This window comes from Convolutriloba macropyga, chromosome 5 (genome assembly GCF_964194025.1).
Source record: "Convolutriloba macropyga chromosome 5, txConMacr16.3, whole genome shotgun sequence".
Classification (NCBI taxonomy): domain Eukaryota; kingdom Metazoa; phylum Xenacoelomorpha; order Acoela; family Convolutidae; genus Convolutriloba; species Convolutriloba macropyga.
Window position 1 is genome coordinate 30,023,199 of NC_134472.1, and position 16,626 is coordinate 30,039,824.

The 16,626-nt window shown below is 37.3% G+C and overlaps 1 protein-coding gene across 1 annotated transcript in view; it reads right to left on the reverse strand.

Annotated features, from left to right (window-relative positions):
• Positions 1–11,915: 11,915 nt before the first annotated feature.
• The window catches only part of LOC142339937 (dynein axonemal intermediate chain 1-like), a 53,798-nt gene continuing 49,087 nt past the window's right edge, over positions 11,916–16,626 (reverse strand). Inside the window, exons 10-13 of the mRNA XM_075390305.1 lie at positions 15,896–16,095; positions 15,249–15,352; positions 12,558–12,750; positions 11,916–12,324 (exon numbers count right to left, since the gene is read on the reverse strand). Of these exons, the coding sequence (XP_075246420.1) occupies positions 12,005–12,324; positions 12,558–12,750; positions 15,249–15,352; positions 15,896–16,095 (817 nt within the window). The 3' untranslated portion in view covers positions 11,916–12,004. The remainder of the gene's footprint in view (positions 12,325–12,557; positions 12,751–15,248; positions 15,353–15,895; positions 16,096–16,626) is intronic.

The following is a 16,626-nucleotide window of genomic DNA, read 5'->3' on the forward strand; positions in this document are numbered from 1 at the left end:
CAGTCGCAATCGTAACGAAACAAAATTCGTTTAACGTCGTCAGGTAATGACTCCATGCCAAGATGTTGAAATGTTGGCAAAGTTTTTGGAGGTAAATGTCCTCCTGGTGTAATAAGACTGCAATCTGCTGGTTCTGTCTTCTCTGGTAAAGAAGCAATTGCGTTAATGAAAAGCTTGGGTATCAAGCAGTGCTGGTAAGTTTGCCAAACATCGCCTTGTCTCTTCTGTTGAATAAGCACAACAAAGTTTTCGAATACTGTCTGATAAACCAATGTTCGCTCCAAGGAAATTACAGATTCAGCAAGTATTTGAACGGACATAATTTTTGTACAATTTTTGAGAAAGAAACTAAAACCAATTTGATAGAAGACTGTTGGTAGGTGTTTGTCTGGTAACGAACTGTTGAAAGAAAGCAAAGTGCACAAGAACGCAAGGTTTAAAGAAAATGAATAACTATTTTTAAAGTAATATTGCACAACGTGTAATTCAACAAATTATATCTGGGGTCAAATATGGTTTTAATTTTGGTAGTGTATGTGCTCTGATATATAATCTAAATTTTGTTATTATACGTGGGTCGATACAATTTATAGTGTGTACTAACTCAGTTCTTATCCAGAGCGTATTTTATTATTAGCATTTCATTGTACGCTGGTGCATGTTTATTCTTATAAGAATTTCCTTACTGCTGTAGGTTCACTTGTGCTCCTAATTATATCACACACCCAGGGTCACATCTGTTCCAAGTTATAAACATATGGTCCGCATATAATTCCAATAAACAGTGTACACTGCACTGCTGGTCCAAATACACATCTAGGGTCACATCTGTTTTCTCTATAGAACCAAAACATGTGGTCCGCATATAATATCAATAAACAGTGTACACTGCTTGTTCAAATACCCACCCAGGGTGGGTCACATTTGTGTTCTCAAAACATATGGTACGCATATAATTCCAATAAAAAGTGTACAGTGCACTGCTGGTCCAAGTACACACCTAGGTTCACATATGTTTTTTGTCTTATCTAAGGTCACAGCTGAAATTAATTATGCAATATGTGAACAACAGACAGACTCAAGTACGCCATAGGCGTACTTGAGCCTGTATTCACAAATCATTTGGATTTAATTAGGCAGTTTGACGACACTTGTTTAAACCCAACTTGCCGCCCCATTGAGTTGGAGTTTTACACATTATAACACTTGAAAGTAATAAAACAAGTTGCACACTATGCCTTTCACGTCCACTAAAGACACAGAGTTTGGAGATTGTTATTTCGATAATTCCAAAACTGATAAGCGCTTAATCAGAGCAACGCTGAAAACCTATGAAAGGACAGGGACATATGTATTTCTGAAATTGTTCAAAAAAGCAACAGACGGTTACGAGTTTGAACAGAGAATTTCTCTAACTCTTGGAGAGTTTGAAAATTTGGTCAGCTCAGCTAGCAAAATACAGAACTCAGTGGCTGACCAGCTGTCAACAACAAAACCAACACTAGCGAAGAAACCAAAAATTCAAAAAGAAGTTGCCAACAACGATGGTTGAGGCGATGTTTGAGCGTTCTCCAAATTACTTTAAACAATTTCAGAAACAGTTCAAATTTCTCATTCTTGAAGAAAAACCTAGCTTTTCTATTGGAAATTTTTATGCAGTGTGTGCACATTTTGATTCCGAATTTTGCAATTTAGTAAACAGTCATTATCACGTTCTGATTGATACAACTACTTTTGAAAACGAAACAGTGAAACGATATCAGAGCTTTCCTGTGCCTTGTGTTTATACAGCTTTCAAATTCTTGTTTTGGACTGCACCAAACTTGGAGACTAATGGAGACGTTTTTACAAAGCTCAAATTGGCAATCGAATTCAACGGTTTGGGAGAAAAAACCGATTCACAGTCAGTGCGCAAACGACTGCCAGCTTTTGCTAACCACAACAATTTATCGAAAAGCAGCTCTGCAAAGCAAACAAATGTCAATCTCAAACCGAGTGCCAAGATGCCAGTAGTTGCTCAAAAAACTATCTACAATGCCCGGCCTCCATCGAAACAAGTTCAAACTGATTTTGTTAATAGTGAAACTTTACGAAGAGTTGAAACAATTTTGTATGGTCCTCATTCTGGCGCTTTTTGTCAAATTATGGATATTTTTATGAGTGGATATGGAAAATTGAATATTGATTCTGATTTATTGAGTGTTCGCTTTGTGTATGAAGAAAAAGTAAAGTTTTGAAAAAAAAATAAATTTCTCAAGTTAGTAAGGTTAGAACATCATATGAAAAGCGAAACGAATCAATTCATTATCGCTAATATTTACAAGTTTTTGAGCATTGAAAACAAAATGAGCAATATAAATACAAAAAAGTCCACAAAGATTAGAGTTTGCTCTTTGAATTGGTTGATTCTCCAAGAGTTGATAGATGTTGTGATTGCTGCCAACGGAAACGATTCTTTGATATAGGTGTTTGTACGATGAAATGGGCTGACCATGGGGTTCGGCAAACAAAAGTTGATTGTTTTTTCTGCATAATAGTAACCAGTGGCTGCCAATATTTTCAGCAGTTGCTGCATTAACAATAAGGAAGCTGTTTCTGTTCATTTTTTTCCGGAAAGTTGTTGGCCGCAAACACACCATGGAATTTATACTTAAGAGTTTTGCGACCTTGGATTAAACCATTAATATCATCTTCATCCATCATTAATTTGTCAGAATGTGATTCTTTGATACTCTTCTTGCACTATCAACAAATATTGTGCTAGCTTTTTCGCCAATAATGAATATTTCTATATTGTTCGGTAAGGCCGCAGAAAAGTTCAACTCAATAGAAATTGACGAATTTGTAAGCTCAGGATGAATAAAATCGTGGGATGCTTGTTGGGTGCTGGTCAAATCAAAAACCATTATGAAATGGTTTGGGTAATCTGTCAAACTTATTCCATGACCATTGTCGATGTAAGCTAAATCGGATATTGTCTTAAAGTAAAGACGTTTGTCATCACTTGTTGATATCAGACTGTCTGCAACAGGTAAACCGTTTCGATAAATGTAAATCTGCTCAAGGTCGAATTTGTGGAAATTAAATGGATTTTGTCTGTTGTTAACAAGAAACGCTTCGTTAGTGTTCAGACAAATTGCTAGTCTACGAATCGGTTCTCTGGCAAAAATATCTTCTTGTTTCCAACTGTGGAGACCCGTTGACGCCAGAAACGTTTTTGTCAGAGTCTCCAGGTAGGGATACGAAGCTGGACTTGTTAATAAAGTTTTTTCAATAGCCGATACAACATCATCGTTCAATGTCATCTTGCGCACATACAAATTAGCTTCGACAATTTTTACTTTGTAGTGCTTGGCAGCATCGTCAGACATTATAACAAAATCATCTATTGACCGTCTAAATGCAATGCGAAGTGTCACACCACTTAGCAAATGTCTGTCACAGGTGAAAAAGTCGACTGCAACTTTACCGTAGAGTGTGCACTCAGCTGATTGCCTCACTAAGGCTTTCCTTCTGTTCACTTCCGCAGTTGACAGCGCTCCTGGATTTTCTTCATAGGAATAACCCTGACATGCCAACCAGGTGTTTTTTGCATCTTTGTTATGTGAAAATTCTGTTTCAATAAAACTTTTATGAGCATAGTTTCCGTTAGCGTTTGAAATTTTTAGTCCATTAGCAGACACTGTACAGTCAGAGAAGAGTGAATGTAACACATTATTGCAAAAATAGGGAGCATCTGTCTTCGTAACATCTGTTGCTGCTCCTGCCTCATCTCTCAAATCAGCTTCTGATGACTGGAGAATTTTACATTTTACTTCCAAGAAAATTTTCTGTAAGTCAATAAAATTATTTCGGTCACCGGCGACTTCAAATTCTAACATGGGTCCATTTGGACTGTAGACTGGGCCCAACTTTTGACAAAAACTACCATCGAAAATTACTAAAAGAGAAGGTTTTTCGAATAAATCCAAAGAACTGTGAGTTGCTTCTGATGCTAACAAATTAGCGATCATCGTTCACTCTGGCAAAAAAAATCTGACCGACTTCTTTTTGGAGCTCTGTGCGTTGAAATGGTTTTTTTGCGTTTGTTGATCGCTTTCTGTGGCTTGACTCGACTTGACTTCCTCCGACGTGAAGTATTTCGTCGAGATCCCCCAGTCTGTTTTTTAACAGTTTTTGTGATTGTATTTTTAAACGCCTGTTTAGGAGATTTTTTGCTTCCGACTACATCCAAAATCTCTGGAACACTTTGTTTCAAAAGCTCTTTCCCGATACGCTCCGCTGTAGGCAAAATGAAACGACGTGCTAAAGGCAGCGCAACACGTCCAATGCCTGCAGCTAGGGCTCCAAAACCACTTCCTCTTTGACGATAATGTCCAGAGAAGTGAGGCAAAGACGTTGCTTGATTCGCATAATAAGAATCCATTTTAGGAGGAAAATTTTTTGAATTGTAGTGTTAGAATAACTTTTCCAGTTCCCGAAAAGGGAACTAATTGTCCTGTTTCCGTTCTCAGTTCAATTGAAATCGATTGAATTGTGTTGGTTAGGAGCTTCTTATAGTCTAAATTTGTAAAACTATCCAATGAGTTGGCTCAAGCTCACAAACACTACCGTTTTTCAGACGTTGTTTTGAATCAATGACTCGCAAAAGTGGAGCCTTAGTGTCACCAACGTATTGATATTCAATTATGCTAGTGTAGATGGAAATTAGATGCTTTCCAGCACGAAGATCAGCTGGGAACTCCCCATAATAAGCTTTCGTATCATCACTTTTCATAAACCTGTTCGCATTGGGAATCATTTTGTACCCAATATGTATTCCATTACCGTCAGGAATACCCTTAAATCCATTAATGCTCGGAATTTCCTCGCTGGGAAATGTAATTCCCTCATACTTGCCAAATAAAATTTCATATTTTCCAGAGCTCTTCAACTCTCTGAAAGAAAAATTGGGCAGTCCAATTGTTCGCTTAATTGTAGCAAGAAGTTGTGCCACTGTATCAAAGGTTCCTGGCATAAAACTAAATTGTTGTCCATTATAAGGTCTAGAAATAACATTAGCTCCCGAAGATATCTTTTGGGAATCTTCATAGTCTTTTAAGTTGTACACAATTAGATTTCCGTTTACTATGTTTTCTATTTTTGTTGGGAATATGATTTCACTTAACGCCACTCTCCAATCACCTGCAAGTTGAATTTCGTCATTAAAAAAATTTCGAAATGATGCAAGTGTGTTTGAATCAAATATTTCCATTGAAGCGGATGAAACAACGTGAACTGTAAACTCGTCTTCAAACCGGTTGTTGGACATTTTCAACGAGAGGGAGCCTGACAAGTTGTAATTCTGGTTGATAAAATTTTCCTTGAATTGGTTCTTTGTCTGTGTCGACTAAAGAGTATGTTGGCGGGCTTAATGTCGGTATTCCCGTTATTTCAAAGACTTCGTCTGTGAACGATTGCTTGTAACTTTTCCTGAATGCTCTATCTTTTTTAATTATTCTCACAAAGTCTCCAATGTAAAATTTGGGCTTCTGATTTGAGCTTGTTTGGACTGTCAATGAAACTAGTCGTGGCACATCTTTTTTTGTAACTTTGTTGGGAGCAATTTTAGTTACTCGATTGACTCTTGAATTGATTGTTTTCACAAATTGGTCTAATTGGTCAATGTAGCTATAGGTCCACTTTTCTTCGAGATACCGATGAATTATCTTTTTGAGAGATCTAATGTTCCTCTCTGCAAAAGCTGGCTTTTTTTCACTGAAAGTACTATATAACTGAATTCCGCGTTTGTTGCACAATTGTTTGAATTCTCCCAGAAATTCTGTGCCATCGTCAACCCATACCTTTTCGGGCTGTTTGTTTTTGATCATCTTTTTGAATGCTTCAGCTGCTTCTGTTGCGTACTTTGTTTTTAATGGTTCCACTCGTAAATATCTTGACAAACAATCAACCGCTACTAGGAGATACTTGATGTTGCGGTTATACTTTGCTAATTTATCAACGTGTGCCAAATCTAGACACCAAATTTCGTTAATGTCTTTTACAAAAACTTTAAGCCTAGGAAATTTTAATCGAATTGAACGGTACTTTGTGAAAGACGGCTTTGTCTCCAAATAGGACAGGACTTTGCCTATAGGGAGCTTGCTCTAAGTCTGTAGTCGTTTTATGCTTCCATACGAAGCTGGTCCTTTTAAATACAACTGATCCTATTTTTTTACTTCAGGAAAAGAAAGACCACATCTTCTGACTGGTCTCTTCTTTGTCTGGCGTTTGGTTCGTTTCTTCTTTATATTTTTTTCGGGTTGGTTTTGAGTCACTGATTCGTTCTCCAGTAGAGGAAAACTCTTGTTGACTGGGTTGTTCTCTACTTGGGAAAAATTCTTGTTCACTTTCAGACGAGGCTTCCAAGATTTGCTTGGCATGTGTATTTGCAACAAGATGAGGTGAGATATTAAGAACAAATAAAATTTTTGAGTATTTTTCAATGTCAATTTTTTTAGTTGGTTGCTGTAGATTGTACAGAAATGTTGAAGTTTTGATGCCCAGTGTTTCTTTATTAACGTGAAGAACGTCGTTCGACTCTATGGTGACTGTTTCAGATTGGTTAATCAAGTCAAGTATGATTTTTGATCTTTTGATTTGGTTTTTATTCATAACTTCTAGCTCTATCATTATAGAGGTGAAATAGTCGCTTTTTCTTTGTTTTTTCACTACCGGTTCAATCTCGCTGTCTTCGCTCATGGGTTCTGTTTTCTCCTCTTCTGCTGTTTCAATAATCAGTTTGTTTGCAGTCTCAACTGGTTCAAATGCTTTCTCTGGTTTTTCCATTGAGTTGGACTGGTTTCTTTGCAAAAGAGACAGCTGTGCAGCTTTCTGTTTATAAAGGGGATTGTCCAAAACTTCTATTTTAACCGGTTGATGTGAAGCAAACATTCTTTTTGGAATTAAAATGAATTCTTCGGTGCGCATTATGATTTTGTCAAATATCGATAACACGCGAAACCAACAATTTTGACCTATCTTTTTCTCTAGCAAAAAGTTGCTTCTTTTCTTTCAAACTTGTTTGTCTAGACAATAGCTATCTGAATGATTTTTCATAACCTTCTACAACACTTTTTCTTATTGGAACATTACAATTGACAATGTTGAGCAAACATTCGCAAAGGAATTTAATGAATTTATTTGGAGCTCTCTCGATCTTCTCTTTTAGTTTTGTATCCGATATGTCTAGCAGCCGCCCCAGCATACAAACTTCTTTCTCTCTCATCGCTCAAATTTGTGATAACGGCTTTAGCTGATGGCAGATAAAAAATTGATGGTCCTGGAGGAACAATATTTGAACAGTAGCGCAAGACGTCTGATGTTTTTGGATCCAAATCAATTAATAAATGACCAAACGGTTTCTTCGGTTGCGAGCTCATAGCTTTCTTTTAAAAATTGCGCATTAATCAACTGTCGACCAATAAAACTAATCTGTTGTGTGTCACGGGGTGATTTGAACAATATGATATGTGTTGTGCTTAGATCAATTGTTCTGGACCATCTGCTTTGCTGGAACAAATTGTGTTTAATATAAATTACACTGATGTTTCTATGTCGCCCTGCGGTTGCTAATTTGGAAAATTCTTTGTCATTAAAAATTTCTTCACATGAATCATCGAACACAAGAAGGCAGTTCTCTAACTCTGAAATGAGCTCAAAATTGGAGAATTTTTTAAAATGTATGTTCAGTTTCTTCTCTATCGATTGGAATTTTGGCTGATCGTGCTGATAAAAATAATAAATTATTTGAAACTCTGGGAAAAATGTGCCAACTAATAACATTTTGAAATTGAGCTCAGTTTTTCCGCAGCAAGACGGCCCGCAAACAGCCATGAACAACCTGTCATTGGTAGAAATAACTTTATTCATAACTTTGGATTTGGAAGAGCGTATCCAACTGTACAAGAAAGAAGTGAAAACCAAAATGTGGATTCTTCACAGTCAAGACTGAAAAAAAACAACTTGGTGAGAGATACAGTTATAAGAAAAATTATTATAATGATTTGTGTAAAGTATACAACCTCTGATTGAGGCAATCTCGAATTGCAAAACCTCCAAGATTGTCTTTCTTGGTGCTCGGCGTCAAAAACCAAGTCAGTTATGCCTCCACCCGAATCTAATTGATCTTCGGTTTGACTCATTGTGAAATAAAATTGCTCAAAAAAATGAATTGCTGTCCAGGATTTTTTACATAATTATTTAACTATAAAAAATTCATAAGAAACATGTCCAGAGTCTTCGTCTCCTTGTTTGTAAGTGATTGTATAGTTTGCATTCATCGAATCTTGTTTATCTCTAAAAACAATTGACTCTACATTGTTCTCTTTAATCAGCTGCTTGATGTCATCGGGAAGAGTCTCATCGTCCAGAGACATCAGAACTGGTACTGCACGCTTGGGCGTAGGTAAAGGGGTTAGTTTCAACCTTTTCATTTTCTCTTGTAAAGACATGGTACAATTGAAAGTACTCCAGTAGAGAAAGATACTTCTTGAAAGCTTCTATTTCAGCACCAGCACACACAATCTGCTGTTTTCTCAAAACTGTTTGGCCTCTTGTGTCAATTTTTTCTTCCTTGATAAGAGTAACCGTTAACTGATTTTCAGGCGTTATGCAACTGTAAACTGTCAAATTTGGAGACAAATTCACTTGTAGTAGAGACGGAGCTGGTTTCTCTAACCGACGATTCATTCGTCAGCCACTGGTAAAAGAGTTTTGCCTTCTTATTGGCACAATGCTTGGTCCTCTGTCGTTTTGGGCAACTCAATGCATGTAATTTACAAACCGGTGTCTCCCGATACAACTTCAAGTGTTCAATTTTTGGGCAGAACAAAGTTTCCAAGTTGATAACGTTCCTCTGTAACAGCTGTCGTAAAGTTTCCGTTTTTTCTAATCCTTTTGCGTAAAAATCAGAAAAGGGAAATCGAAGAACTATATTTTGAAAAATCTGTTGCAAATAATGATAAGGGTACTCTCCTGTCTCCCACGAGAAACCATGAAGGAATTTAGATACCCACAGGAAAGATCTTTGCTCACTCGAACAAAGTATGTTAAATGACTTTGGAGGTAAAAACGAAATTATATCGTTGTAATTTTCGGTAGATACCGCAAGTTCCTTTATTATAAATCCAGATTTTTTACTTCGAAAGCCTTCAAAATCAAGAACAAGCGCTCCGGATTTCAACATTCCAGCAAATTGAATAAACTATTTTTGAAAGATTTTACGTATAAACAAAAAGCAATTCCAGTCACATGACCAAGGTACTCATTTGTCACTGAACAAGGTAGTACGTAAGAATAGCCTGGACCCTTTTCACTATATTCATAAACAAAACCGGAAGCGTCGTGGAGTATGGCATGTAATCTCAAAATTTTTAAATTTTTGAAATATTTGTCTAACGAAGAATTATCAATACCAATCAAACCTCCGTACGGCCGCAACTTCAACGCAATATCCAAATCAAGATCCGGATCCAAATGCAAACAAGTGGCTAAAAAGTATAAAAATCGTTTACCGTATTGTGAATATTCTTTTTCGATTTTTGCTTGTAAGTTTCGTGAATACTTTTCAAATCAAGCGTTGCTATAGTTGCCATTTGATCTATGCACACATTCTCCCAATAATGATCAATTTTTGCTAACAACTGACCAAAACCACTTAATCACACGTCTAAATATCACATAATAAGCCCCTCCCCACTATTAGGGTAATAAGACTACTTTTTACATGTAGCGTTAAATTCAAACGACCAGAAAGAACTAGCAAGAACGGCGGAATAGAACAATCCAAACGGCAATAAACAGCAGGCGGAAAGATTTTATCCCGCCTAGCCTATTCCCACTTAACCGCCACTACCTATTATCCTATGGTTAAGAGTCGAATGATAACCCCCCTTTCTTTACGTAGGTATTATATACTACTTACATCTATTTGTTCAGTTTGACTGCAGGTCAAATATCAGATGTAGATATTACCTTAACATCACTTTGCATGCAGATCTTATTAGGAGGAGTTCTCGTCTGCTCTAGCATTCCATGAGGACAAAACCACAATTATTTTTTCTTTGTAAATTATATTGAGTTAAGTATTCAATTAATGCCACTAGCTCTGAAAAAACTTGTAGTTTCTCAGATTCACTCACTACTAACTACGATAGAGTTACTGAGTTAAACTACTTTGAGACACTGATATGCATGGAACATCGAAATGATAATAGCGCCAGATGCCAATATTTGAACAGCAAATTGTGATCCACACTTCTGTCTTCAGAGAATCATGAAAATGAGCACCAAAAAATTTCGACTTTTCCAATTTATAATTAAAATGAGAATTAGTCACCTTAACTGCTTTACTGAGCGATGAGCAAACATTCTGACGCAACTGAATCAGAAATTTATATTTATTAATATCTGCTTTATATATAACTACTTTTTAGAAAAACAGGATAAAAACGAATGTCAAACATTTCTACATTTTTTGTCGGATCTTTTCTGTTTGCGCCGCCCAGTACGTTATGCTCCCCCAGTTATGGAGCACGTGCCATTACACAGTAAATCATTGCGTGGCGTGATAGCCGAGAGGTAAGTGTGTGGTTCACACGCAAATGATTGAGAGTTCAATCCCCTGCCTCCGTGAAGATGTCTATGTGAGGATTAGTTCTTACTTAACCATAGCTTCAGGTTGACCGTAGCCTGACAAATGTTGGCTGCAATCATGGTAGCACGTGAAAGTTTCAGACGCAAAAAAAGTGACTATAGTCACCAAAAAAGAGCAATTCTGCTCATTGAATGATCAGTCTGAAATGTGGGGAATTAGTAAGAAACAGGGCAGGTGAGGACAGACGACCACGTGCACTAACCACTGCGCTACGAATCACGTACATCTGCTTTTCTGCAACCGAGTCTATATTAGCAACAAGCTTTACTTCGGAGCAATAGAGATCACTCAAAAATGAAGAACGAAAGCGTGAAAAAGTCACTTAAGAAGTCAAAAAATGTTCTAGAAGAAAAGCGCAAAATTGTCAAGCGAAAAATTTGCATAAAAAAGACACACACGTTTACAATAATTGCTATGAACTTCGTTCAAGAGCAATTAATCATTATTAATAATCAGTATGTAAAATGTTGCATGTGCGTCTGGGTATGCAAATAATATCCCACTAAGTTTAGGTAGTGGCCACAAACGGAAAAGATCCATTTTTTGATATAGCAGAAGTTTGATGCATTTTCCTATAATGGACACCTAATGTTTGGTGCTCAATTTTAAAAAAGCTGTGTGCACACAATGAAGAGTAACTGAATGTTTACCAATACGCCGAAATTTATTTTTTAAGTGCTTTATAAGTCTGAACCTAATAGTGCTAGATTTCGGTGTCGGTCAATCAAGCCGATAGGCAAGCAAGCCGAATTTTGAAAATGAGGAGACATTAGTACTAGAAAACATGTCAAACGCAAAAAATCTATTAGATAGGCAGGTGATTGGTCATAAAAAATCATCAGAAAGTCTGTCAACATAGAAAAAACGGACACTCCTGCAGTATATATATTTTCGATTTTAGCTCAGACGCATGAACAAACTCAACCTAGTATAACAGACAAAAAAGACGGATGGAAAACCAAAACTCACCTTCAGTTGGTACAAAAAAACGCAGTCCTTCAAATTAAGCACAGTCTACTGCTTTCGACACTCTTTTTAACCAACTAAAAACTGGATAAGTCGAAGAGCAGTTGTCATACACCCTCACCACAGATATAAGCAACTCTACTTGGCCGACATCAATCCTTTTTTACAATAAGAAAAATTAAAAATTTTCGAAACCTTTGAAAAAAAGCTAAAAAAAAATGTCTTTCTTTCTACTTTAAACCCGTTAAATAAATTAAAAACCTGAAAAAATCAAATTAACTACAGCTCTAAATATCATTGAAATAAAATTTACTTCTTGGTTTAGGAAGTAGATCTAATAATTCAGTTTCCTTTTGTCAAATCTTGCGACTCAATTCTGTTCCTAATTGAGCTTCGTCCAATTGAAGTGGCTCTAAAACTGCGCTTGTGCATACTTGAGGACCTTCGTCTTTTAGCAGCACTTTTCGACCTAGTGCGCTGTCGGCCTACAAACACACCCGCAAGTGATTTTCGCTTGGTGGTGGATGAAAAGCGCCTTGTAATCATTGGTTCACCAGTTTCGCCTGCTTCATAGATTGCATAATGTTCTTCAAGCGCCAAGACTTTGATCAGAAGCTTGCATTCGTTTTCAAATTTAGTCTGCTGAATTGACTTTTCGTTTTCTGAAAAAGACAGCATTGTATATGTATGAACAGCGTTCTAGAATAGCCAAAGTTGATCCTGTTATCAGATGATCCGGGTTTCAAAAAGCAGAAAGAGCAGAAAAACATTTGAGGGAAGGGGGTTGTAACACAAATATGGAGTCAAGTTCAGGGGAAGGAGTACGAAATCCTCAACCAAACACCATAATAGTCATTTTTTTTGAGAACTCTTGACAAATATGTTGAATTTTTACCCAAATTAGCCTTTATCCTCTCTTTGTCTGCCGCACTTTTCTTCTTCTTGACATTGTCACTGACCCACTGTTTCCTCAGATTGGGGGACAACTTCAGCACTGCCACCTCCCCCTTCGAGTCCCCCACCAACACCACAGGGTCCTTTTCACTCATCAAAACTCTAGTTGTATGGCTTCGCTTGCCAACCACTGCCTATGTCATGAAACCATATATCTATTTCGCAAAATATATGGTTATTCCCCTGCTTTAAAATTGGACCTACAAAAAGATAAAAAGTTCAGGGTTCAATATTGACTAAAATGACACAACCCAGCATCCTAGTTGTAGTCGATCAAGTGTTTTTTTGATGGGTTGATTAGAAGTGTTCCAGGCCAGAGGAAGATTGACAGTGGACTTGCACAATTACATATCCAGGTTGAGATCCAGACCAAAATTGCCTCTGATCAGACCCCCAAGAAAAAAGTTGATCTCTGATCAGACCGTCCCAAATTGACGCGACCTCGGATCAGACTATGGGGCACTTGTGTGCGAAACTCCATAGGCGCTCGAAATGCTCTCGAAAGCCTCCCCTGATCAGAGTATGTGAGCTCGAAAGTCACCCCTGATCAGAATAGTGCGAGCAAGGATATGCCTCTCAGCAGACTAGTTTCCGCACATATCCATGTCTGATCATACTCAAGTTCTCCCGAAATGGCCTCTGATCAGACTCAAGTGCTCTTGAATTCCAGACTCAACTGCGGTCTAAATAGTCTGATCAGAGAATAGTGTGAACAAATATTTTCATATCGCTATGATATATTCATTTCACAAAAGTTAACTATTTCAGTAGTTTATTCAACTAATAGGAAGCCAACTTTAAACGAACTGCTAATGAAAAAAATCCAATTTTTGAAAGTTTAATTTTCGTATAATAGTACTACTATTGTATGAGAATTAATCTTTCAACATTTGGATTTTTTTCATTAGCAGTTCGTTTAAATTTGGCTTTCTATTAGTTGAATAGTAGTGCTTGTTTCTGACTCAATAGATAAACTTATAAAGCTTTCTATGGAAAAGCCTCTAGTTCTACAGTTACTCAAAATAACTTCTCAAAGGGGTCGGAAATTTATTTCAGCAAGAGCCTTATATTTTGATGAACGAGTCTCTGATTGGAAGATAGCTACTTTGTTACCTCTTGGCAGAGCAAAATACGAAATTAAAAAAAACGTGCTCGAAATTGTTTCCGATCAGACCCAATTGCGCGCAAAATCTCTTCTGATCATATTGTGTGTGCGTGTGTGTGTGTGTGTGTGTGTGTGTGTGTGTGTGTGCGCGTGCGTGCGTGTGTGTGTGTGTGTGTGTGTGTGTGTGTGTGTGTGTGTGTTCAAATCCACTTGTGATCAGGTCGAGAAGCGATCATTGTTCAGACTACAGTGCTCATGAGGAGTTCTTAAGATCATGTAATTCGAACCATAGGTGTACGCTTCAAGATGGGCTTTAAGAAGGTTTTGTCGGCTTCGTTTTTTAGCAATAATTTTAAGACAGAGCCAAAAATTTTTGGTGGGCTTCGTTGTGGATTTCATTATGAACCATTGGAGTTATTGCCAGGATGAATAGCTTAACTATTTCCAAAATACTATTGAGATCTTTTTCTAACATTTCAAACTGATTCATGAGAAATTTGGTCAATGAATAAAGGCGGCTCATTCGTGGAATGAAATTAGAATAGCAGTTGAAGGTTAGTGTCTCAGACTTTCATCATTCTAGTGTCATTCCTCTTGCAGCAAGCGATATTATTTTGGAGTTTCATTTATTGCTTTTCATCACCATGCTTTAAGATTAGAGTTGTAAGCACATGATTTTTGATTCCCAAACATCTCTTCACCTTTGTCCAAGATGCCTGCTTTTGAGAAATTGCGGACAACAGTGGCAAAACCTCGCCACTGCTTGCACGCCATCACTGCTTGCCATGATTACAGGGTAAATGTCATTCAATGGGTTGAGGAGCAGTTCATTTTTGACGACAATTAACAATGTGCCAACTAGAACGATAGAAGGGAAAGCGTAGTTGCGATTACTTTCTAAACATGTTGGGAAGTCTTACTTTGCCCAGAAAACGAGTTATTGTAATTATCCATATTTTGCGACGCGGAAAAATCAAAATGAAAAAATAAGACAGGGCATTTTCACTGCTGTCTGCAAAATGCCCTAAAGACTCAAAATGTGACATGGGCAACCTAACTAAGCAATAATGTTAGAAAAAAAACTTAATGTGTTACCCATTGCGCCAGAGGAAAAATTTTGAAAAAGCAAAAATGCTACTGCAACTAGTGGGGGTGTAATGGAAAAAACCCCAACATTTCACCGCTTACGTTACCTTCTCTTCTCAAAGCTTCGTCTGCGAGGGCTCTCATCGATAAGATCTCGGAAGTATTTCCCTCTACCTCGGAGATAAATTTGTCTCTCAAGAACAGTCTCATCAATTCGAATTGAAATAATTGCAAACGTAGGGCAAAAAACCGCTATTCATTGGAAGGAAGATTTGATTTGAGGATCAATTGTCTCAAGTAATTAGTAATGTAATTCGTGCAATAAAGTTTTAGGCTAATGACATGCTCAAAATGGTTTCCACAAAGCGCAATCTTCATCAAACATTTGTCTTTTCAGACACTGGCCATGTAATGATTTGCTCATTGGAATGGGCAATTAACCTGTGTTTTGACGGGTGCTGATCTGGATTCTGCCAAGTTGTAGAAGAGTATATGTCTGTCATGAGAGACGGCAGTGAAACAAGTGGACGAGTATATGGCCCATCCTGAAACAGGAAAACCCGTCTTCAGATTGTGACAACAGATCTATCATTTTATGCTCATGTCGTGAGTTCACAAATGATAAATGCTGTTAATCTATAAAATGCATCGACATTTGTTAAAAATTGTGAACGATTCCTTTAGATATTAAATAGTGCGAAGGATTTCCCTGTATGATTATCCGGATCTATTCTTTTCCCGGCTGTTTTTGTGCCCCAAATACAATTTTTGTATTGCTATATAGCACATTACTATGTAAAATTAGCACGTGCACCTAGGGGCCACTAAATGGGGGAGGGGGAGGGGGGGGGGGGGGGGGGGTTGGAATATCCGATTTACCATATTACTTGAAAAAGTTTTACCTTTTTGAGAAAATCAAACAAAAACGACTGAACACTTTTTTAGAACTTTTGGTTAATTTTTTTGCTGTAAATACTGATCAATTTTTCTGTTATTTTTACTGATATTTTTACTCATTTCAATTATAATCTTCATCCAATCGCGACTATTGTTGCATTATAGAAATTAGAATTTTGTATCTAACAAACCAGCGTCCTTTACGGCTGTTGTCATGTGAATTGTGATGCAAGGCAAAGCACACAGTCTGATGGTGTCCAGTTTCCACACTTTCATGGCCCAGTCCCCTCCCACAGTGAGGAGGATGGATGGGTTGTACTGGTTGAAGGACAGCTTGTCTGCCGAGGAGGAGTGCGCCTTCCACTTTCCACTGTTGATGCGGTTGCGGTGTCTACAGTGAACGAAATTAAAATAAACCGATGAAAATTGATCGTTTTTTGAATTTTTTTTGGCTCACCTAGTAAAATGAAACACGAAACAACTTGATAAGGTGACAAGATTCTACAATTCTCGATATATGTATAGGGTATATATCGACCATGTATTTTGATAGCCGAGAGCCGACTGTGTGTATTAAGATAGGGTATAGATCACCCATATTTTAAGATATGGTTTATCAGACTCTCTAAACGATAGGGTATAGATTATGGTATAGATCCTCCATGCATTAAGAATAGGTATAGCAATCTGCAAGTATTAAGATTAGGTGCAACTTGTATAAAGATTGTGTGGGCACATTAATTGGAAAAAATAATTGATTAGACAATATAAAAAGGTACAAAATTGCACACAGGTTAAAAAAAATTGTGCAAAAAAGTTACGACATTTAAAAGTACTATGCAAATTAGATGTTTAGTTGTGCTGTATGAATGCCGCCAGATTGAACAGTGTGTTTACGTTAGAAATAAGACAGACCCTTCTT